At 38.6% G+C, this 24,461-nt stretch overlaps 2 protein-coding genes across 6 annotated transcripts in view; one reads left to right on the forward strand and one right to left on the reverse strand.

Moving 5' to 3' along the window:
• Window positions 1-6,571, reverse strand: part of hs6st3b (heparan sulfate 6-O-sulfotransferase 3b) — a 70,861-nt gene extending 64,290 nt beyond the window's left edge. The window contains exon 1 of the mRNA XM_055214767.2: window positions 5,236-6,571. Within this exon, the coding sequence (XP_055070742.2) occupies window positions 5,236-5,777 (542 nt within the window). The 5' untranslated portion in view covers window positions 5,778-6,571. The remainder of the gene's footprint in view (window positions 1-5,235) is intronic.
• A 965-nt stretch (window positions 6,572-7,536) lies between these two features.
• Window positions 7,537-24,461, forward strand: part of uggt2 (UDP-glucose glycoprotein glucosyltransferase 2) — a 50,596-nt gene continuing 33,671 nt past the window's right edge. For 2 of the 5 annotated variants that reach the window (XM_073855199.1, XM_073855203.1), the window contains exons 1-20: window positions 7,537-7,670; window positions 8,496-8,632; window positions 11,099-11,181; window positions 11,456-11,590; window positions 11,840-11,948; window positions 12,128-12,305; window positions 13,167-13,263; window positions 13,458-13,527; window positions 14,912-15,012; window positions 15,649-15,748; window positions 16,228-16,288; window positions 16,931-17,022; window positions 17,408-17,561; window positions 17,951-18,070; window positions 19,770-19,855; window positions 21,125-21,260; window positions 21,570-21,701; window positions 23,249-23,413; window positions 23,564-23,687; window positions 23,854-23,952. In XM_073855199.1, coding sequence (XP_073711300.1) covers window positions 8,508-8,632; window positions 11,099-11,181; window positions 11,456-11,590; window positions 11,840-11,948; window positions 12,128-12,305; window positions 13,167-13,263; window positions 13,458-13,527; window positions 14,912-15,012; window positions 15,649-15,748; window positions 16,228-16,288; window positions 16,931-17,022; window positions 17,408-17,561; window positions 17,951-18,070; window positions 19,770-19,855; window positions 21,125-21,260; window positions 21,570-21,701; window positions 23,249-23,413; window positions 23,564-23,687; window positions 23,854-23,952 — 2,167 coding nt within the window. In that variant the 5' untranslated portion in view covers window positions 7,537-7,670; window positions 8,496-8,507. Of the gene's footprint in view, window positions 7,785-8,495; window positions 8,633-11,098; window positions 11,182-11,455; window positions 11,591-11,839; window positions 11,949-12,127; window positions 12,306-13,166; window positions 13,264-13,457; window positions 13,528-14,911; window positions 15,013-15,648; window positions 15,749-16,227; window positions 16,289-16,930; window positions 17,023-17,407; window positions 17,562-17,950; window positions 18,071-19,769; window positions 19,856-21,124; window positions 21,261-21,569; window positions 21,702-23,248; window positions 23,414-23,563; window positions 23,688-23,853; window positions 23,953-24,461 lie in introns of all 5 variants that reach the window. The other 3 variants (XM_073855200.1, XM_073855201.1, XM_073855202.1) reach the window with 3 other exon arrangements.

Raw genomic sequence — 24,461 nt, forward strand, 5'->3', positions numbered from 1 at the left:
TTATATGCACTATTTTAATTATTTTTAGTTATTTTTATTTCTCTTGTTTTATACTTGTATTCCTGTTTTATTCTTTTACACACATTTAAATAGTTTTTATTAAAATCACATTTATTTTCTTTTAATTGATATTTTAAATTCATGTATCTTAGATTTTTTTGTTTTCTTATTTCTATGTAAAGCACTTTGAATGACCTCTATGAACTGTGCTATACAAATAAACTTGCCTTGCCTAAAAGCTGTCTTACAGTACGTAAAGTGAAACCCACAAACCCCCATGCGAGGAAAAGCATGCAATATGCATGTTAATGTGAAACTATAATTATAAAAAAATAATAATGGCATAGCATTCTTTTGTCTTTCCAAAAAAAGTAAAAATCGAGAATCGAATCGTGACCTTAGAATCGATAAAATGTAATTGAATGAGGATTTGGAGAATTGTGACACCCCTAATAATAGCAAAATTTAAAGTTTTTCCTGTGACAGTAATTCATGCTTTGGTTCCAAAACGCAATAAATCCATTTTGACAAATTTCGGTAAAAACGTGTTTTCTATACCAAGAAAGTGACAAGAAGAAATCACTATTGTCAGTTACAAATTTTTCACATAGCATCTTTACGATATAAAAACATAAAAAATTCAAATCCATAACTTGATTTTCAAAGATTTATTATACATTTTTTCCACAAAATTCAATAAATCCATGACAGTTTTTTATTTCAAAATGCTATAAATCTATTAAATCAATGTATAAATTTGCATTCATCTTTACCATTTTATATTTATTTAGTTGACTAGTGGTATACAATGATTAAAAAATAAACATTAATGGCATTAACCAAAACACTTACTTTGTTATATTAAGAACACTGTCATTGCTGCGGTTATACTTGACGTCGTCTCTTTACATTTTCACAGCGATCAGCTGTAAAATGTTTTGGTCCCGCTCGATTTTCGTTGACTTTAAGTAAAATAATGTAAAGTTTTCATAAGATCCTCTGGGGTCAATGTTTTAGCATGAGAAGCTTGATGCTGTCGGGAGAACAAGCAACCGAGTGCCTCTCGCGGAAATTATTAGCTGTTGATGGCTTACGTTTCTTTCCCGTCACAGAAAACCATCACAGGTTTGGCAATGCTATTAAAGTATTATTTTGTTTTGTTTGTTGATCACGAAGTACAAAGTAGATGAGGAAAACTAGGACTCCGTGTACTCAGTGCGCCGCCATTGTTTGTTTACATTGCGTGACTGGTGGGCTGTAATATCAGGAATGGATTTATTGCGTTCTGTAAAAAAGGAGGAGTGGCGTTTGTTGCATTTTTGGAAAAAAGGGAGAAAAGATGACAGAATATCACGGCGGGTATTGGATTTTGCGTAAAATAAAAAATTTACTTTTAACTACTGACCTGATATAATACTGATTTTGGCAGTAACTCATTTTTTTCAAAAATGGCGTTTATCGCGTTTTGGAACCAAACACTTCATATATATATATATATATGTATGTATATACATAGATGCTACATTTGGCAGTTTCAAACACATGCTAATGCTACTGATGCTAAGTCCAGTTTCACAATGCATACATGGGTTGCATGATAGCTGCAGTAATTGCATCAGTTAAAGATGATGTTAACAAGTTAGACCGGTTAGTAGGTTCACACTGCACATGTGAGCAGCCTGTGCTTGCGTCACAGAAGTAGAGCTATAGCAGAAGTGCTGCAGTCATTTCGGCACAGAGTCTATGCTTCAATAAATATCTATACCAGGGGTAGACAACGTCAGTCCTGGAGTGCCGATGTCCTGCAGATTTTAGCTCCAACCCTGATAAAACCTTGCCTACCTGTAGTTTTCAGGTGACTTTTTAGACCTGGACTAGCTTGTTCAGATGTGCTTGACATCTGCACTCCCGGCCTGACGTCCCGGTTGCCTACCCCTGATCTATGCCTCAAACTACTGACCCGCTTGTTCAGCTGTGTTAAAGTGAAAAACTTCAATTTTATAGAGAACAATCTAGTTGACAAAATGACAAAATATTTCCTCTCCCATCATCTTTGTAAAGTCAGCAAAACAGTGTAAGGCATCTGTGTAAACTGATTCTTATTGTAGCAAGTGCACTAATCAAAATCAGTGCTGTGCAGAAATAAAACCATTTTAATGCTTTGTGTTCGTAATTATGAAATAGCTGTCATAGAGTTTCTGTTTTTAGCTGCAAACTTTAAGACCGTTTCCGTAAACACGTGCAGAATGTTGTGGCACCTTTTTATTTCAGAGCCTGTGAGCAGTTGGCTTAGTTAATTGCATCTCATTTCAGCAGATTGCACATTCGTGACTACCCAGAAACTCCATTTGGTTGTAATGCCAAGGGACATGGCAAATTTAATTAGTGCTAAAATAAAATGAGCCACAGAGAGGTCCAGAGGTCCCAAAGAGAGCCAGAGCCATAAAAGAATAAAAAAAGATAGTTGAAAAATTTTGTTTTCATAGGTTAGGCATTTTCATCCATCTTATTTCATTTACAACAACATATCTCAAATAGATCTGATGAAAAGAGCATAATCAATGATGGTTATGTGAAGTCTGATGGGGGCAGATTGCAGAATAAAATGAACCACGGTCCACATTCATTCTTTGTTGTTGTCTATTGTATTTGTGGTACTGTCACAAAGGCAGGTGTGGATTCAGGATACAGGTTATATTGGGTACATTTTTGTTCACTTGAATGGCTTAAAGGTGCCACTAAAGCCACAAACATACTTCATGCTACTGTAGTATACAAACACAGGCATGAATGCTCGGCCAAGTGTACATCTCTTATTTAATGGCACATTAAAGCCACTTCTTTCATTACTGGGGTGGTAACAAACCTCAGTACTCAAGGGGGTCTTAGAGTTACCTTCAAATGTCTTTGCCATTAAGCAGAAGCATTTGTGCTGACAAACTTTGACTTTCTCAACAGCGTGCTTTTGAAAGCCCAAAAGAGAAGGCAAGTCTAAGAAAACGACACGAGAACTCTCTCTCCCAGATGGGCGGGCTGCAACTCTCCATTTATATCAACTGTAAGAGTGTCTCTTGATCCACTCTGACATAGCTGACCTTTCCAGGTCCTGCGTTGCACTCACGGCGCTCTGTGCCGGGCTGGAAAGGCAGAGAAACCAGGCTACCACACTGCTGGCCCATCATCTACACCAATTAGCCCTGCCTAACTATCTACTGCACTTTTTGGGTTAATAGATTATGCAATACTACTGAATGAGTAAAGCAATTTCAACTGTGTAAGCATCATTTCGATAATTGATTTTGATAATTATATATCCATGAAAAGACGCCTAGTGATCCATCTGAATTGTGATAATGTGAGCTGGGTATCACGATGAAATTTTCATATAGTAACCACTTAGCATACACGGTTCAGAAAGCAAAAGCGCGCGTTGTCAAAAGAGATTTATTTGTGTCTCCGGGTGTATATTTAGGGAAGCAATGAGAAGCAGCATTCTGAACGCAAAGCACAGTGAGAGACACTGATGATTTTATGTTAAATTTTGGACATCAAGTCTGTCGCATAAACAGCAAACTCGCAGGGTAAGTCAGCTGACTCTGAAGAAATGAATCATGTGGCTATGGACTGTTTTTGGGGTGTGAATGTGACTGGATTTCTTCTCAACGAAAAGAAACGCATCTTTGAAATTTCCTTAAAGCTAACATGCATCCTATCCATCTGTTTTTAACACATCTTACGATCATTAAGAGGAAATGAGGCGACATTTTCGTTCATTACAATACACTGAACCATATAGGAATTGCTGCAGGCTGAGCAACTAATTAACTTGAGCCGTTTGCTTGGCAAATGTTTAAATAAATGGTTGGCAAACAATACAAGGCGAGATTTTCCTGAGCAGAACAGATACAGATGCATTCAGTTGTGTCAAATGTAATTCATGAACTAATGCTTGAAAACAGCAAGTAGCAGGGGATGACAAGAAAACAGTTTTATATTCCATTTACGAGAACAGCATTCACAGGCAGTAAAACCACATATGTCTTTTATTCGCAGGCACTTATAAAACTGAAAGTCTGCATGTTTTTACCGTATTAAACCGTAATTATACTTAGCAAACAGCTAAAATAACTTTTTAATAGCTTGCTTGTCCAGACTGGCGCTGTCAAATTTATAGATGGGAATGCTTGACAGCTCGGCTAAGCTCAAGTTTATGATACCTCATTTAAAGTTCATTATTGCACAGGCTCTCCATCATTTAAATGAGAATACGGATTCTGAGTAAAAGGAAATTCTGGGAAAAAAGTGGCCACGGATTGAAAATATACGGTCTTGTCCTCCAGTCATTTTCACTAAACTAGTTATCTCTTTGTTTTGCATTTCAATGTTTTGCCATAAATCATGTTGGGTGATAAGTGATTTAGTCTATTTTGAATGTGGTTAATAATATTACACACACATCAGAGCCACAGGCAATAAAAAACTCAATTACACTGCCTTTTCTGAGAGGGTCGTAATATTTCAAATCATATGGTAATGTGAGGAAGATCCATCTCAAAAAAGAAGACTAATGTTGGATCAAAAATATATTTCTAATATAAAAGAATATATTAAATAAAATATAAAGACTAATAGATGGCTGGGGTCTGGCAAACTAACTCACAGGGGACATGAAATAGGGAAGACACCACAGAATTTGCACACAAATCTTGTTTGGAGACACTGCATTCTTCAGCATAGTACAGGCTTATCATCAGCAGTTGGACTTAAAATATTATTAAAGGTTAAAATCATTTTGTCATTCAATTGGATCATCTCTACAAGGTATGTTGCCAGACCTTTAACTAAACTGCCAAAGGTTGTGGTCTGCATTGCATATTTTTCAAGCCAAGAAACGCCCACTTAGACAGGGACTGTATGACATGTAAAGTTATCAATCAATCACTGTTTTTTCTTACGCCTTTTTATGGGCAGATTTACATAAATTTAAAAAGTACACTAGACAAAGTATACTTAAAAAAAATAATTAAACCTCAAGCACCTATAATTTATTATACATGTATAATGTCATATTAAGAATAAGTTTTAAGATACGAGGAAAAGTATGTGTACTACAAATATGAATAAGAAAGTGAATTAAGAAATGAATAGGCTAAGATTAATAAAATCGGTTTGTGCACTTTTTGTCAACTTTTAAACAGAGGCAGAGTGACAGGTGAGTTGCAGTGAGGAGCGTACCTCTTTCGATTTGCATTTTTCTTTTTATCCATAACCACTGGTACACAGTTGGTCAGTTCCGTCCAGTCGGCGTGCAAACCGCAACTCCAGCCAGTTGAAAACCTCGAAAAGAGCCACGACTCCTGTTTACCGGGCCGGTGGCACGTGCATTTCTTCTGTCCCGGTTTGGAGTCGCACGGTTGCTCCAAACGAATATTCCTGACCAGATGCCTGCCAAACGTGGTGCCTCCTGTTTTCTGAATGTGCAGAAAAACGATCACATCATCTCCCTTGATGTTGAAATCAACATCGCGGGTCAAATCTCGCTCTGTGAAGTTAAATTTAGACACGCATTTGAGTGGGCTGTCATCCTCCGGGTCCTGGTCCCGGTACATGTCATCGGTGGTCGGGTATGAAGTGGACAGACCGATTCCAACGAGTTTGTCTCCTGTCTTGAAATGACAAGACTGACTGCCTGCCGGGCAAATGTACTGATACCCAATCGTGACAAAAAGGATGGCTAAAACTGGGATAAAAATCCATTTATTAGGTTTATCATTCATTTTAACACAAGGCAAATCTTCACGCAATTAGTTTGAAACATGATCTCCTCTCCAGATCTTCCAGGACGTGTGATCCAAACCAAAAGCCCCATGCCACATGTTGATATGGTGGTAAAAAGATGCGCAAAAGTGTGACGTCCACCGTGAAGTCTTCACATCAAACTTGGTCTTTGACAAAGTTGCGCAACACTGATTAAGCCACAAAACGTAATGAAATAAACGAAGCGATTCTTCTTATGTTATTACAATAAAGTATAAGGCTGAAAAATACGAACGTCTTTCCGATCTGTGTAAATTAAAGCGTCTCGTTAATTCATAATCTGCTTTATTCACGCACTTGAGCTGAGAGTCTGTCCTCCATACATCCCGCGACGCGCTTCAGCGGGATGATGCGAATGATGTCAATGAGAAACGAGCAGATCAATGAAGAGACAGGAACATCAGTACCACCAGCTATTTTGTAGCACGCGCACACTTCATCTGCACCTGCCCGCGCACATGTACCCAGACCAGAGCTCTGGTATATCTAGCAATAATAAGCCATACTGAGAGAACACGTCATCATCTCTCACTGGTTTTGCATTACTTTATTAAGAAATATGGCATTTTTTTAAATAAAAATAATTATGTCATCATTTGGGATCAGACAAACTAATGAGATTATTTGAAACATACTACAGCATTATTAGATATATTCAAATTATGACAAATTTCATTAACATACTGTGTTTTGAACCTTGTAATAGTAGATATTACTATAGTAAGTATTAAATATTAAATAGTAAGTTTACTATAAAAGCATTTACCATATCTTACCATATTCAATTCACTAGTTAAAGGGATAGTTCACCCAAAAATAAAAATGTTGTCATCATTTACTCACTCTCATGTTGTTACAAACCTGTATACATTTCTTTGTTCAGAAGAACACAAAGGAAGATATTTTGAGGAGTGCTTGTAAGCAAACCGATCAGAGGCACCATTCACTTCCATAGTAGGAAAATAGAATACTATGGAAGTCAATGGGGCTTTTGATCGGTTTAGTTACAAACATTCCTCAAAATATATTCCTTTTTGTTCTTCAGGTTTTGTAACAACATGAGAGTCAGTAGCCTAAATGATGACAAAATTTTTATTTTTGTGTGAACTATCCCTTTATCTAGTGAATTGATCAATACTTTTATATACTATGTAATATTTACTATTTACTATAGTTACCCTTTAATTCTACAGAATACTACAATATACTACAATGTAGGCTGCTACAGTTTACAATAGTAAATATTGAAGTATTCTACAGTATACACTACAGTTTTTTTTATCATTTTATAATTATAATAAAATAAATGTCTATCTTAAAATAGCCTATACAGTATTTGGTTGCACTGTATTAAATGTTATTTTATTTATTTAATAACATTTAATTTAAAGAGTCAGGTCCGGTACAACTTTACAGCACTTTACAACTTTACAAAAATACAAATGTGTTTATCTAAAGCCTGGTATACTGGTTAAATGTGGAGATTCACATACATACTGTTTTTGTACAAGTATTTGTTTAAATCGTTTACTTACACATGTCTCAAACATAACAGTCAGCCAGCCCAGAAGCTCTCTACCGTTACTTTACCACATTAATTACACTTTAGTTGTCCAAAAAGATGCCTGAACAACCCAATCCAGCAGACAACCTCCAAAACGCGTTTATGTTTAAAGACACTTTACCATTTACATTATACAGTACCACGAGCTGAATTGTTGCCTTGTATTTTTGTAATGCGAGTGGAATTAAGGTTTAATTTCTCCATCGGTAGATGAGGTCATTATAGATGTAGGACCCCTCAATGGCGGCGTCCTGTAAAACCGGGGTAAATCAGCGGCTCACGGTCTGATGTATGTAACTCTTATGTTTTCATTTTTACAGCCTGTATCATAAGAGCCTGGTTCATTTGTCACTTTTTTGAATTATATGATGCTATTGAAAGAAACTCTGGGAGGACTTGAACTGTACGCTACAAGCCTTTTCCATTTATTGTTTAGTAATTTATTAGAAAAGCCAATGAAAATAATAGTAACTTTCACCCGATTTGCACAATGTTTAAAAAAAAACGGACAATAAGGCAGACGTCTGCTTTGACATGAAAATAGTTAACTTTAATAGCAGTGCTGTTTCCTACATCGTATCTTTTTGTTGCAACGTTTATATACGTGGCGCTTGCTTGCTTGCTTGCTGAGGTACTGAGTTAAAGTATTTTCTAGAATAACGCTTATGTCAAATCGTTAAATACGCTTAATATTTGTGCACACACTAGAAAATGGAAGACAACTGTCAATTGTTTTACTGGTCAATTTTACCCACGGTAGGTTTATTATTGCTAGTCAGTTGCTGGTTCCATACTTCGCTTTAAACTATAAAAACGCTTTTAGACATTGAACCATTCTTGCACAGGTAAGGGTATAGCAATTTAAAAGACCGTCGATCATACAGCATCATGTATGCACCCTGTATGATATGTAGTAAATTTTACACAGAAGTATCCAAGTTTACCTTAACACAGAAGTATACAAGGTTTAGTTTATAGCAACTAACAATCTGTCAAGTGTTTGAAAGTATAGAATAAATTTTTCATAATTTCTAATTATTTTAGTGTTTCATTATAAAATGAAATAATGTAATCAATTTAAGTTATATAAAGTGGCATGCTTTGTATTTTTTAGCAGTGTCTGATCATGAGGGTGGTCTTTGTTATGCTGGTCTTGCTGCTGAGGGTCCAGCATGCACACTCAGCATCTAAAGGAGTAATCGCCAGTCTTCAGGCCAAATGGGCTATGACCCCTCTGCTGCTAGAAACAAGGTGGGCTGGGATCATAATTCCTTACTTTAATGCAGTATTTCAATGTGCTTAATTTTTAACTGGTTAAAATTATGTGTATGTATACTGCCATTAAGATTTCAGGCTAAAATGTGTATTGAATATTTAAAGGAAAATGTAAATTATAGATCACGTTTCAAGCTTTTAAAAGCTGTTATTTACAGAAAGGTCAGTCTTGGGCCCTTTGCAAAGACAGTGTGTAGGGGCACCTGTCCATACTATTTATCATAGCTTTTTTAAGTGGGGAATAGGAACATTACAAGTGGTGCGTGAAAAACGGGAGGAAATTTTGTCATTTTTGTGCCCATCTTTATTCCTTTATTTATTGATCATACACTTAAAATGACACATTTAAATATAAACTTAAAACAACATCAGATTGTAGCATACAAAAATGAATTGGGGTTGGAATGTTAATTGAAGCGGAACAAAAACTTTAATGTGAAGGTATAAAAAGGTAACAATGGATAAGCCAGTCCCTCCAGAAAAACGCGATTATGCGATCGCATGGTTCAATGCATAATCAGCCAAAGTCTGCATATATTTATGCGGGGGCTGCATTTTTTCAAATACGGCTCACTTTCGCAGCATAAACTGCAGATTTCCACGTGCAAAATATGCGGGGCTTGCATGATTTCATAATCCTCGCATTTTCGTAGCAAAAAGTCACACATATCTTAGCAGAAAGTTGAAAAATGTTGCATTTACTTCACACAAGCGCAGCCATGTCCCCTGTTGCCATAGGAACGTTATGAAGTGACGTAATTACGCAACATGAACATAATTGAAAAGCTGCAACCCCTGCGATGCCGATGAAACCATGAAGGTTTTGTAAAGCTACCTAACTTGTTTGTCTCAATGTTTTGTAAGTTTGAGACGTGTTTATTAAGGTATGAAATAAAATAAGATGAGAACTTAAATATTCACAGCACTTTCTGTGATGTAGTATGCTTGCTTATCATAGGAAGTAATAAGAAATGACTCTTTAGATTAACGAAGTAGCCTAGTGAGAACAGGGTTTGAGGGGAATACATTTTTTTTCTCTTTTTCATCCAACTGCAGTTTTTGCAAGTTGGTTCCCGCAATTTTTGCAAGTTGGTTCTCGCAATTTTTGCAAGTTGGTTCTCGCAATTTTTGCAAGTTGGTTCTCGCAATTTTTGCAAGTTGGTTCCCGCAATTTTTGCAAGTTGGTTCCCGCAATTTTTGCAAGTTGGTTCCCGCAATTTTTGCAAGTTGGTTCCCGCAATTTTTGCAAGTTGGTTCCCGCAATTTTTGCAAGTTGGTTCCCGCAATTTTTGCAAGTTGGTTCCCGCAATTTTTGCAAGTTGGTTCCCGCAATTTTTGCAAGTTGGTTCCCGCAATTTTTGCAAGTTGGTTCCCGCATTTTTTGCAAGTTGGTTCCCGCATTTTTTGCAAGTTGGTTCCCGCATTTTTTGCAAGTTGGTTCCCGCATTTTTTGCAAGTTGGTTCCCGCATTTTTTGCAAGTTGGTTCCCGCATTTTTTGCAAGTTGGTTCCCGCATTTTTTGCAAGTTGGTTCCCGCATTTTTTGCAAGTTGGTTCCCGCAATTTTTGCAAGTTGGTTCCTGCAATTTCATAGCATAAAATTGCATAAATATCCCGCAATATTCTATCGATTTTTCAAGAAAACGTGGCAAAAGATCAAAGATTTTTCCCGCAACAATCAAAAAAAAACTCTGCTTTTTCTGGAAGGACTGATAAGCTTGTGACACTGTACTGTACAGGTAGCTCTTAAAAGTAATTGCTGGAAAATTACTAATATATATTTAAACTAGCAATGTTAAAAAGTTGTATGTGATACATAGTATAACATAAATTGTTATTTGCATCCATAATTCAGTACTCTAATCATGGCTGTAAAGGAGGCACCTAAGTAGTAAACTACACAGAAACACTGTGTTCTGTGTTTAGTGTATGATAGGAACATTTATCATATGTAAAGAAATGCAGATTACCGTGCTGCAAGCATTTATTTACACATCACGATATCGGCAAATTAGGACCAATCCAATCATGTACATTGCATGCATGCTGTGCTTGTGGGAGGTGTCTACAGAGTACAGACATGTACTAAAGTGCGTCAAACAAGTGCAGAACAGAAAAGCAGCACAGAAACGCAGTACTATTGTAAAATAATAAGCATAATTTCACATGCCAGTGCTGTACTCAGTCACCCAACTTACAATGCCCCAATGTGAGAGTGCATTCTGACTTTGCCCCAAACAATGCACACAGTAAATAAGTTGTAATATGTTGTATTTTCTTCTGACAGTAGATTAACACGACCTTCCGGTGCCTTTGAATTTGATCAACACTTTGGATTTACACCCACTTTGATCCCTCTGTTTTTTTGAGCTCTCTTGTATGCATCTGTGGGTCTCACAATTGTCTTGCATCTGTTTTGTGGTGCAAATCTTTTATTTGGCAGTGAGTTCATCAGAGAGGACAATGATGAGAAGTTCTGGCAGTTTGTCGATACTGTGAAGGAGTTAACTGTTTACAAAAGTGGAGGTAATGACATTTCCTCTTGTCTGCAATGACTCATAATTCAACTGAGTGGTTTTCTAAATAGCTCATTGCTTGCTTGTTTAATAGAATAATATTTCATTGGTACATGCATTCTTGATTATTGATATGGTTGTGGGGGTGCTCTAATAAATTGGTGTCACTATCAGCAAATATTAATGCAAGAATATGAAATATGAGCTGCACAGTGTGGTGTCTCTTGCTTTGCTGAACTAAATGTGCATGGAAAGTTTCGTAAATATTTACATTCTGTTTTCAGAGTCTGTCCGGTCATATTATAACCTGATCATCAAGAAGGCTGGACAGTTTTTGACAGACCTCCAGGTCAACCTCTTGAAGCTCTCTCTATCTCTCAGGGCTTATTCACCAGCTGTACATGCTTTCCAACAGATATGTTTTTAAATATGTGTGCCTGTGTTTCATGTAATAATGGGAATCTAATGCCAAAATTCTGCATTTTTTTATTCTTTTTATGGTGCATTCAATGTATACATTTGACCAGGTTGTGCTTTCCTTGAAAATTAAACTGTACATGGTCTTGGCATTTTAAATTTGTTTTTGATCCATTTGCAATGACCAATACTACGTGGTTTGATTTTTTTTAAACTAATTTTCTTAATCCTTTTTCTCATCTTGTAGATAGCAAGTGATGAACCTCCTCCAGATGGGTGTGCTACTTTTGTGGCTGTCCATGGTCAACATGCCTGCAACACCAAGGACATGAAGAAGCTCCTGAAGACAGCTGCTGGCAGGTAATTGTCTCTTACAATGTGTTGTATTCCTAGGTACTTGGGAATACTGTACTGTAAATGCAAACTTGATTTTAAAAGCATTATGTTTCATTTAAATGTCATATTATCAGCTAAGGAATAGTGCATTTTTATAGTGCATGCTTGTTTTAAATTTTTACATTTTTCTGTGTACTGCACAGGCCAAGACCTTATCTATACAAGTCTGATCACCGGTACCCAGGAGTCAATGGGACTGACCTGCCTGTAGTTGTTCTTTATGCTGAAATTGGCACTAAAGAATTCAGCACATTTCATAAGGTGCTGTCAGAGCGGGCACAGGAAGGCAAACTTATTTACATGCTGCGACATTTTGTGGCTGTGAGTATTAGCAGTGCAATTTCACCTTTATGTATCCTAGAGATTTTATATGAATTCATTCAATTACCATTATGTGAAATATATTGAAGGGGACATTTTAGAAGACTTTTAAAAAATGCAAATAAATATTTGGTGTCCCCAGAGTACATAAGTGAAGTTTTAGCTTGAAATACCCCATAGGTAATTTATCATAACACTTTGTAAGTGTGAGCAAAAATGTGCCGTTTTTGGCTGTGTCCTTAAAAATGCAAATGAGCTAATCTATGCACAAAATGTCAATGCCGTGGTTGGATAGTCCAGATTAAGGGGAGGTGTTATCCCCTTGTGACATCACAAGGGGAGCCAAATTTCATTTAGCTATTTTTACATCCCTGCAGAGAATGGTTTACCAAAACTAAGTTACTGGGTTGTTATTTTTCACATTTTCTAGGTTGATAAAAGCATTGGGGACACAATTATAGCACTTAAAGGGATACTTCACCGATTTAGCATTCAGCTTTGTATCTGTAGAAACCCGGCCATATTACTGAATGACCATGTTTCCCTCCATCATTTCCCCCTGAGAGGAGAGATATCTGCATTTTGGTTCTGCAAAAAAGTCCTCCGATGATGTAATATGACGATTTTTGCATCATCGGAGGACTTTTTTGCAGAACCAAAATGCAGATATCTCTCCTCTCAGGGGGAAATGATGGAGGGAAACATGGTCATTCAGTAATACTGCCGGGTTTCTACTGATACAAAGCTGAATGCTAAATCGGTGAAGTATCCCTTTAAACATAGAAAAAGTCAGATTTTCATGATATGTCCCCTTTAACATAGTAAGTATTAGTTGCCAAAGACAACAATTTCTGTTTACAGGAGCCGAAAAAGCAAAGAATGCTGTTGTCTGGATATGGTGTTGAATTGGCTATAAAAAACACGGAGTACAAAGCCATCGATGATACACAGGTTAAAGGTACCACACAATGTCAAAAGTTGTCTTTTGTTTAGCAGTTTGTTTTTCTTCTATTGAAAAGTAGCATCTAAAAAGTTAGAAATAATGCTGCTTCCAGTTAGATACTCCCCAACAATGGTCATATTTAAGGTATTTATTCTTCACACTAAAGCTGTGTATTTGGTTGTGTTAACCTATAACTTCTTTTTTCACAGATTCCAAATCAGCCACCACAGATGAAGAGGATGAAAATGAAGTCCAAGGTTTTCTGTTTGGTAAATTAAAGTAAGTACTTTGTCAGTTGAATAATGAATAATGAAATTGTGTGATCTAGGGTTCCCACGGGTCTTTGAAGTCCTTGAAAGTTTGTGAATCTGGGGGAAAAATTCAAGGCCCTGGGAAGTTTTTGAAAATATACATACATGGATACAGGTCATTGAAAGTGCTTCAATCTATTTTATGCAAGAAAAATCCATATTCCCTGTAGTGTAGGATAATATCATAAAAAATTATAGCACACGTGCTAAACTGTTCGCTTTAAGGGCGCACTCACACTATCCAAACCAAATGGTTGGGCGCGTTTGACCCGCAAAGCCTGGTTTGTTTGACTAGTGTGATCGCTTTGTTCCGCGCCCGGGCGCGGATTGGTTAATCGCGCCGCAGCCGGGTTGCAGAGGTGGGCCGGAGCGTGGTTCACTTGGGCTCAGGCGCGGAAGGCTGCGGTGTGAGCGCAATTGCGCCTGAGCGCGATTCAAAAGGTGAAGACGTCAGTTGCGCGACCACTCACCTTCATCTGCCTCCGTAAAACCTTTTGATGCGCGCAGCGGGGTTACATGACTGTCCGAGCTGCGCATGTGACAGATCAACTAAGCAATATGATGACATGTGAGAGGGCTGTCTGTAACCGCGCACCAAACGACTCCGAATAAAAAACACAGACTTATCATTACGGTGGGTTCCAATGTTAAGAGAGCGCTTTACTTCCTGCTTTTTTCAAAACAATCGCATCTTAATGACAAAAGCGCGCCCGGACTCGGATCGATAAAAAGTACAGTGTGAGTGTGTGCACCTGGGGGAGTAGGGAGGGGTGACAATCGGGCTGGGGCATAGTTTGGTTTGGATAATGTGAGTGTGCCCTAAATGCTTATATCTTCTGTATGCGAAAGTTGATTCATACCAAAATGCTTGTGTTTGACACATGAAAACATCTCGAGTTACGAATGTAACTGTTGTTCCCTGAGAAGGGAACGAGGCACTGCGTCTCCCTTGCCATACTTCCTGCGTCCCTGTAACGCCGTTTTTGGCAATATTTCAGATAGCGATATACTTTCTGGCTCTCGCTTCACCCTGTCTTTGTCGTTAAGCCTCACCATTGGTTGAATTTGATGTACACATCTAGACGCACTTACCCTTGGAGGCGTCCCCAAAGTTTCACCGCAGTGACGCAGCGCGAGTTCGCTTGATAGGGAACTGTAACAATGTATATTAAAAGGTAACCTTGCTTTCACTTGAAATGTGTCCCCACATTTGTCCCTAAATTTGAGGGTATTGGACCTGGAAAGTCCTTGAAAGGTCCTTGAATTTAAAGTTAACTAAGGTGTGGGAACCCTAAGATTATTTCCAACTATCATTATGTAAAATGACCTCTCAAGTCCTTCTCCACCTACAGAAAGTCTCACCCGGAACTTAAAGAAGAACTTGGTGAGCTGAGGAAGCATCTTTTGGAAAGCACCAATGATATGACTCCTCTTAAAGTGTGGGAGCTTCAAGGTGGGCAGGCTGCAGTTATTGATGGTCCTCTCTTACAGTTTGTCTGGTGTCCAGCAAGATTAAACCAATCCTCATGGGCTGGAGAGAACTGTCCACTTGATGAATTGGGAAGCAGCGAGAAGGTTGCAGTTTGTACCCCTTGCTTGGTGCAATGATATGTCCTGCTCCTGTTCGAACATTTGAACAGATGCTCGTTTTCACAGCCAAGTGCATTTTTGCTCAGTGAGATTTGGAGCAAAAATCGCTAAATATGTGTGCTGTTAGAAAAATGAAGCAATTTAATTTCCTTGAAGTTAAGAGCTCCCCATGATGGCTGTTGAAACGGTCTGTTGATTTTGTAATGACTTTGGGTAGAGCTGAATTGTAATAGCCAGTAGATTTTTTATTTTATTTTACTCCAAGCTATTTGGAATAGCTTTAGGGTCATGCTGCATGCATGTTAATCACAATTTCCCATTATTGAATGTACATTTCCTAATTACAGTCTAAGAAGTGTTTAAAGAATGTTAATTGCTTAACTTAATAGATTTTTCAGTGGTTTATATTACTCGTTTTATTATAAATGGTTTGTCTTCCTTCATATGGATATTCTGCTTGAGTTTGAAATACAAAATGCCTTTTCTATCTTTCCGACAGATCTCAGTTTCCAGGCAGCATCTCGGATCATAAGTGCACCAAAGTTTGATTCCCTCAAACTGATGCAAGACCTCAGCCAAAATTTCCCCAGCAGAGCTAGGTGCAAAATCTAAAATTCACTTTTGATGTATCTGATGGAATCTTGTGTGGAAGTCACAGATGCATTTAAACTGTTGTTTACTTTCTGGAAGGGAACTATATTAAATTATTTGTAATAATATCTTCATAATTTACATTCATCCTGCTCAGGCAACCTATCTGTAGCAATATTTGCTGTAATAACTACTCCACAATGTCCTTCTGCATGTATGTAATAGCACAGACCGACTGTATACACAGAATGTCTCAGGTCATTTTTAATGTGTGACTGTGATTTTCCTCTACTGCTGCTTCAGACATCTTTATGTGCGTTGTTGAGGGTTTGCAGAGTCAGCATTACTGTGCTTTACAGTTTGTCAGCATATCTGATATGGCATCTAAGGCAGAACAGGTTTTCTGAGATTAAAATGAGTTTTTATGACTGGTCTGGGATGTTGGAGAGAGCTGGTACTGACTGTACATGTTTTACTGTTCCCACAGATCATTGACGAAGGTGGCCGTAAACCAAGAGATGAAGAAGGAAATAGAAGAGAACCAAAAAGTGTGTTTGTATGAACTTTCCAGATGAGCACTTTCAAAAGTTTTAACAGTCAAGTTTACTTCAACCTGCTTGGTTTTTTATACATCAAGGGGCAGTTTTCAGAACAGGGAAACTTAACATTAATTGTAAAAAACATGACGGGTTTGAGACAAAACAACAGCACTGATATATGGTAAGGAATGTCAATGCAAGGTGTTTTTAAATTAAGGCAGCTCAAACTTTCATTTTAGTTGGGAAATAGGATAAGGCATGTCCGGAAACTGCTCCAAATGTGTCAACCCAGGAGTTCCAACTAATTTTACACCTCATGTTCTCAGTTTAGTGTGTAGTTTAGTGTAGTGTGTGACAGTTGTGAAGGTGTTAGTCGATTCCTGTAAGGACGAGCCATCCAGGGAGTTTAAACCTGCTAGTGAACAAGAATATTTACATTTATACATTTACTCATTTGTGCATTTGACATTTGTTTTAATCTTATCAATACTTTTTTTATCAGTATGTGTCTTTCATGGTGATCGAATCCATGACCTTTGCTCTGCTATCACATTGCTCTATCAACTGAACTACAGGAAGCATTTAAGATTGTACCCTCAAATGTTTGATTTTAGTTTAGCTGTTTTAATCTCACCTGATCTTTATTTGTAGAGGCTGAGTGACTCAATGGGAGTCCATCCTGGAGATTCCAGTCTTTTTATTAATGGAATACACATTGACCTGGACCTTCATAACCCTTTCAGGTAGAATCACAGTACAAGTTTTTTTTATCTGTATTATATTATTGCATATCCTAATGTTTGACCTCCTTAGACAAACATCACTTTTTTATGTTTGCACATTCTGTGAATCTGGAACCTGTTGTACACAAACATGGACAATTACACTGCTTCATGTTCAAAGAAAAATATTTGGTTATTGTATTTATTGGTTTTTCCTAACCCCAAATAGCTGGAAGAAATTAAAAAAAAAAAACACCAAAGCTCGGGACTTAGGAGGTTAAATAAAGAAGTCATACTTCATATTCATTTACTGGCACTGGTGCCAATATTTTGCTAACATGTCAAAGCTACTTCAGCATGTGTTTTGTGTGCTGATCACATAACCGTGTACTTGTCTGGCCTGTAGCATCCTGGATATTCTCAGAGGAGAGGCTAAGATGCTTGAAGGTCTTCATAACCTTGGCATCAGAGGAAGCAGCGTCAGTAAGTTCCTGTATTTACCAACGACTACCACTGTGGATGACAGCTACGCTCTAGACATTCGTCACTCAGCCATAATGGTGAGGTATACCAAGTGTGCTTTGAGAGAAATTAAAAAGCTTTTCAGTCTACATATTTAATTGTTTTAATTTAATTAGCTTTTTATTGAAATTGGACCAGCCTTTAAGCATATGCATTTCTGGTTAGAAGATGCATTATAGAGAAACAAAACTCCAAGTTGGTTTGACTTGATAAAGTAAATGGCTAAAACGAAGTCCAGATGTCTTTTTAATTTTTCTTTTTAATTCACAAAACACTAATGCACAATTTTCAGATGATTTATTAGCTTTTACTTGATCCTCATTGCAGAGCTGGCTGGTTTTGAAGAACATGAGTGAAGAAATGCTTCTGAAAGTGTGGATGATATCTTGTGACACGTTTGTAAATGCTTGTTTTATGTGGTTTCTAGTGGGTTAATGATATTGAGAAGGACTCCACTTATCGCCACTGGCCCTCAGGTCTCCAGGAGCTCCTCAGAGCAACATTTCCTGGTGTTATCAGACAAATACGCCGTAACTTCTTTAACTTGGTAAGTCTCCTTATCTGTGACTTCCAGCTGAGAAGTCCAACTTTGTGCAGATTTGTTTTTGGCTGTTTATTCTCTATATTTCTTCAGCAAACAGCAGTATCTTTTCAGACCTGCTATAGACGTGTTTGTGTGCATTAGCTTATTCTAATTTGAATACGCAGTGCATTTGAATATGCATTTCAATGCAGTGCAGTTTCTGTGAAATGTCAGCACATCCTGCGATTTAGATGTCTGTTTTTTAAACCTATGTTAAAATGCTGTTTTGTTTTGTTTTGCTGAGTGAGTGAGTAAGGGGGTTGAGTGAGTGAGCGAGTAAGGGGGTGAGTGGGTGAGCGAGTAAGGGGGTGAGTGGGTGAGCGAGTAAGGGGGTGAGTGGGTGAGCGAGTAAGGGGGTGAGTGGGTGAGCGAGTAAGGGGGTGAGTGGGTGAGCGAGTAAGGGGGTGAGTGGGTGAGCGAGTAAGGGGGTGAGCGAGTAAGGGGGTGAGCGAGTAAGGGGGTGAGCGAGTAAGGGGGTGAGCGAGTAAGGGGGTGAGCGAGTAAGGGGGTGAGCGAGTAAGGGGGTGAGCGAGTAAGGGGGTGAGCGAGTAAGGGGGTGAGCGAGTAAGGGGGTGAGCGAGTAAGGGGGTGAGCGAGTAAGGGGGTGAGCGAGTAAGGGGGTGAGCGAGTAAGGGGGTGAGCGAGTAAGGGGGTGAGCGAGTAAGGGGGTGAGCGAGTAAGGGGGGTGAGCGAGTAAGGGGGTGAGCGAGTAAGGGGGTGAGCGAGTGAGCGAGTAAGGGGGTGAGCGAGTTAGTGAGTGAGTGAGCGAGGAAGGGGGTGAGCGAGTTAGTGAGTGAGTGAGCGAGGAAGGGGGCGAGTGAGTGAGGGGGTGAGCGAGCGAGTGAGGGGGTGAGCGAGCGAGCGAGCAAGGGGGTGAGCGAGCGAGCAAGGGAGCAAGGGGGTGAGCGAGCGAGCAAGGGAGCAAGGGGGTGAGCGAGCGAGCAAGGGGGTGAGTGAGCGAACGAGCGAGTGAGTGAGTGAGCGAGTAAGGGGGTGAGTGAGTGGGCGAGTAAGGGGGTGAGTGAGTGGGCGAGTAAGGGGGTGAGTGAGTGGGCGAGTAAGGGGGTGAGTGAGCGAGTAAGGGGGTGAGTGAGCGAGTAAGGGGGTAAGTGAGTAAAAGTGTGAGTGAGTGAGTGAGTGAGGGAGTAAGGGGGTGAGTGAGGGAGTAAGGGGGTGAGTGAGGGAGTAAGGGGGTAAGTGAGGGAGTAAGGGGGTAAGTGAGGGAGTAAGGGGGTAAGTGAGGGAGTAAGGGGGTAAGTGAGGGAGTGAGGGAGTAAGGGGGTAAGTGAGGGAGTAAGGGGGTAAGTGAGGGAGTAAGGGGGTAAGTGAGGGAGTAAGGGGGTAAGTGAGGGAGTAAGGGAGTGAGTGAGTGAGTGAGTAAGGGGGTGAGTGAGTAAAGGGGTAAGTGAGTAAAAGGGTGAGTGAGTGAGTGAAGGGGTAAGGGAGTAAGTAAAGAGGTGAGGGAGTAAGGGGTTGGGCGAGCAAGGCGTTGAGTGAGTGGGTGGGTGAGTGAGTGAGTAAAGGGGTGAGTGAGTAAGGGAGGGATTGAGTGAGTGAGTGGGCGAGTAAGGGAGGGGTTGAGTGAGTGAGTAAGGGAGGTGTTAAGTGAGTGAGTAAAGGGGTTGAGTAAGAGACTTGTTCAAAAGTTGTTTGTCATTTGCAGGTTTTGTTTCTCGACCCGACACAGGAAGAGAGCATCGAGTTGGTGAAATTAGCAGAAGTCTTTTACAAACATAATATTCCACTGAGGTGTGTTCATGTTCTCTCTCACAGGCCTTTAGCATTTTTAATAGATTATGGTTCCAAAACGCAATAAATCCTTTTGACTAATTTCAGTAAAAATGTGTTTTCTATACCAAGAAAGTGACAAGATGAAAACAACAATTTTCCGTTACAAACTTTCACGTAGCATCTTTAGGGTATGATAACATTAAAAATTCAAATTCATAATTTGACTTTCAAAGATTTATTATACACAAAAAATTCCGCAAAATGAAATAAATCTATGACAAGTTTTTTTTTTTCAAAATGCTGTAAATTTATTGAATCAATATATAAATGTGCATTCATCTTTGCCATGTTATATTCTTTTAGTTGACTAGTGGTATACACTGATTAGAAAAAAACATTAATGGCATTAATCAAAACATTTACTTAGTTATATTAAGAACACTGTCATTGCTGCTGTCATCCTTGGGACGTCGTTGCTAAACATTTTTGACTACGCTCAGCTGTAAAATGTTTTGGTCCTGCTCGATTTTCGATCACTTCGAGTAAAATAATGGAAAGTTTTTCATAAGATCCCCTGGGGTCAATGTGTAAGCATGACAGAAGCTTGATGCTGTTGGGAGAACAAGCAACAGTTGACATTTTTCCTTCGCCCGAGTGCCTCTCACGTAAATTATTAGATTTTGATGGCTTACATTCTTTTCCCGTCACAGAAAACCACCACAGGTTTAGCAATGCCATCAAGGTATTATTTTGTTTTGTTTGTTTGTTGATCACGAAGTACAAAGTAGATGAGGAAAATTAGGATTCTGTGTGTATTCAAAGCGCAGCCATTATTGTTTACAATGCACTGTGATTTGTTGAGCGGATTTATTGCATTCTGCCAAGAAGGAGGACTGGCGTTGTCGCGGTTTGGAAAAAAAGGAGAAAAGATGACAGAATAACACGACGGATATTGGATTTTGCGTAAAATTAAGAATTTCCTTTTTAGTACTGACCAGATACAATACTTTTTTTTTAAATGCAGTTTTTTTTGCATTTTGGATCCAAAATCTTTACTTGATTGTGATTTGGTCAGTTGTGTTTTCAAATACTTTATAGTATTGGAAGCTGGTTTATTCAAGTAGCCTTTAACTGAACATTATCCCTTGCTTATTTAACAATCAAGCCTTTCTTGTGTTTCTTGTATCTTTATTACATTTCAATATTGTTTATTTTTTTTTGTTTGTCATTTACTGTACATCACACTGTACATACATTGACATGACTGTGTGTTTCTGTCTCTCTTAGGATTGGATTTGTGCTGGTTGTCAGTACAGATGATAAAGTAGATGGATATTTGGATGCAGGTGTTGCTCTCTTTAGACTATTAAACTACATTTCAGAGGAGTATGATGAAACGCAAGCTTTTACAGCTATGGTGTCAGTGAGTATATTTTCACTCCAAAAATTACTTAATTCTTAGGTGCATTTATATTAAAATAACATTTATTCAGGACCGCTAATAGAATTCATCGAACAACTAACCCAATTTTATATGTGACATAATGGATATATTTAGCACAAGTAATGTTTTGTCTATTCATATTGGATCTTGAACACAGAGACTTTATTCCTCTTTATAAGAGACTTTATACTCCTCATGAGGCTGTGAGGTGCTTTGACAGTGTTCTGTGACAGTATTATACTGATTGGGACATTATATGCTAGCAAGCTATTTTTTTGTCACATGCAGATATATAACAGGGTGGAAGTGGGTGAGACACTGTCAGTGGATACAATCACTGCATATCTAAAAAAGAAATTTCCCAAAGCAAATGCTGCCAGAATTCTTGGAGAGGTCTCAAGCTATGATGACAACAGAAAGGTAATGCAAGTTAAAACTGAAAAATTCACACAGAGGAGCTCAGATGCAAAAACGCTATACCCGGATCAAAAATAAGATAATGATATTAACCAAATGCTCTCAGCACATATATTATATGTTGATGTACGTCCGCTTCAAATCCGCTTAATCCCTTAATAAATACCACTTTGTTGACATAATCAGCTACACCAATTTTTCAGCAAAGTCCTCTAAGTGCACGGAACATGAATTGGTGTGTGATGAGACGGCAACCAAAACGATCGTGGATCACATTTAACTCTTATGCCGCCATTGACGAGATAACTCGTCAATTAAGAGAAACCGCTTGACTGCTAATGACGAGAATTTCTGGCTTTCCGCAGTGCCGCTGTTATCCGCCAGGGGGCGCGCTTCCACAACTTGTACAGCCTGGAAGTATCACCTCACGTGAAGGAGAAAGAACTCTGTGTATGTTTTAAAGATCGTTTTAAAGGGATTAAAGTTTTGTGAAAATCATGAAAAATGCTGACGCTGGCTGGCAACTTTTTTTTAAAAAACGCTGGCGGGGAAGAGTTAAACTTGTGTCCCTTGTGAGTACTTGGGCCTCAATACAAACCTGAATGTGGTATTGACATGGATAACAGCGCACCCTAATGTGTGGTTCAGTTGATCCATTTTTACATTCTGACTTACATAATTTGCAATGTTTCTAGTTGCATCTTCAGTGATTTTGCAACTGTTTTACTGTGTCTTTTATTGTCCAAAGATGTGGATTTTTTGTCAAAAAGCTTGCATGCGCATGGTGGGTTTTGCAGCTAAAGACAGTCACATTTGTTAAATACCAATAAAAACAACAACGTGACTTTTGTGAAAATAAGGCATTTCAATTACTGACTAATAACCTTTTCTTTGCCATTAAAGTCAAATTACTTAACCTAAACATGAGAGTCTGATTAAAAAAATTCTCATTTACAAGAAAACATGTTCAGACGCACTTACCGTGGGTTCACACCAGCCGCGTTTGTAGCGTCAAATTCGCGTCTACCGCATCTAGTTTGGCGCTTGAACATTTTGAGTTTACTCGCTTTATTCGCGTGTGAAATTCTAGTCATTGAGACATTCACGCTGAAAATCGTGTCATGGGAGGGGCTTCTGCGTCTCCGCTCGCTTCCTGTAGTCACGTCACTACTAGAGCAAGCTCCTGATTGGTTAACACAGTGCGTTTTTCCGGCAAAGTTCAAATTTTTCAACTCGCGCGTTTGCCACTCATTTGCACCGCGAGACCTCCAGGCATGATTGGCTGTTGGCCACGCCTTCCGTCAAGCGTTAACGCTTACACCTTTGTGAATGTACCGAGTCTGAACTCCTCATATGTAGTTTCACCAGATCTTGATTAATATATTAAATAGCTATTGTTGGTTTTAATGCAGACATTATTTGAAATTGATAATGCAAAAGCTGTTTATCACCAAAGCATCAACACATTTATGTATTCATTGTCACCGATACTCAACTCGGTTTGAAAACATACTAGCTTTATGAACCTTGCATATGATGTGTTTCTTCAGGCTGGAGGATTATTTTACAGGAAGAGTGGTTTAGGTGCCCTACCGGTGGGTCTGTTTAATGGTGTCCCACTCAGTAGTGAGGAGATGGACCCTGAAGAGCTGGAGACAGTTCTGCTGCAGCGCATCATGGAAACTACCAACTTCTTCCAGAGAGCTGTCTTCATGGTATGGCACTTCGATATGCAAACAAACAGTTTTGGCTAAATGTTTACTTCACCTTTACTCAATGTTTTTATACAGCTTTGCAGAAGCCATATTCAGAGTTCATTTTTACATCACGTTACTTAGCAGGCTGTTATTTCTTGTCACATACAGAGTCAGATCACTGAGGGTGTTGATGTTGTGGACTTCCTAATGGAGCAAGCAAATGTGGTTCCCCGCATCAACCCTCTAATTCTGAGCTCTGAGAGGAGATATCTGGATTTTACTGCCTCACCAGGTAATGCTTTAATAATCACCTGCCGCTTTAATGATCGAACCATCTTGATTAATCTTAGTCACCATCACTGATAAATCAACACCCCCATAATAACATCACTGTTATCGTCGTCTTGACCTTTCCTATTAAAAAGTCTTTGTTATTTATGTTATTGTTAAACAAATAGTTGCTGATGACTGGGATGACCCCACTATGTTCTCCTACATGGACTCCAGGGACAAAACAGCAGTTACTTCAAAGCGACTGAAGTATTTCATCAGAGATGGTGAGTGATTCAGGTAAAGATGTTAAAATAGTGCTTAAAATCCAAACAGTACAATTATGCAATTATACATGCATAATTATACATGTAAAATACATTACATTCTAACATATCTGTTATTACAGTGCTTGCCAGGTGATTTGTTTTGTTTGAATGTGTACCTTAAATTTAAAGGCCTATTGAAGTGCCATGAAATGTGCAGTATTATTTAATGTGGTGACGTAATTTTACACTGTAACAATATCAGACTTCATACATCCCAATGGAAAGCATATTTATATTTTCTGAATCTTTTTTATCCTTTACATCGTTCACTTTGTGCACTTTTTACCAAAATAATTAGTAAATTAGTAAATGTCTTATTTCAGGCACTTGTGATATTTATGTTCCACCCAATATAGGGGACGGGACGCCTCAGCATCTAGAGCGCATTTAATTGGAGAGAAAATTTGAGTGTATGATGACGTCACAAAAATTCTCAACTTTTTTAGCGAAAGTGCTAAACTAAGTTT

The sequence above is a fragment of the Misgurnus anguillicaudatus genome, chromosome 17, assembly GCF_027580225.2.
Source record: "Misgurnus anguillicaudatus chromosome 17, ASM2758022v2, whole genome shotgun sequence".
Taxonomy (NCBI): domain Eukaryota; kingdom Metazoa; phylum Chordata; class Actinopteri; order Cypriniformes; family Cobitidae; genus Misgurnus; species Misgurnus anguillicaudatus.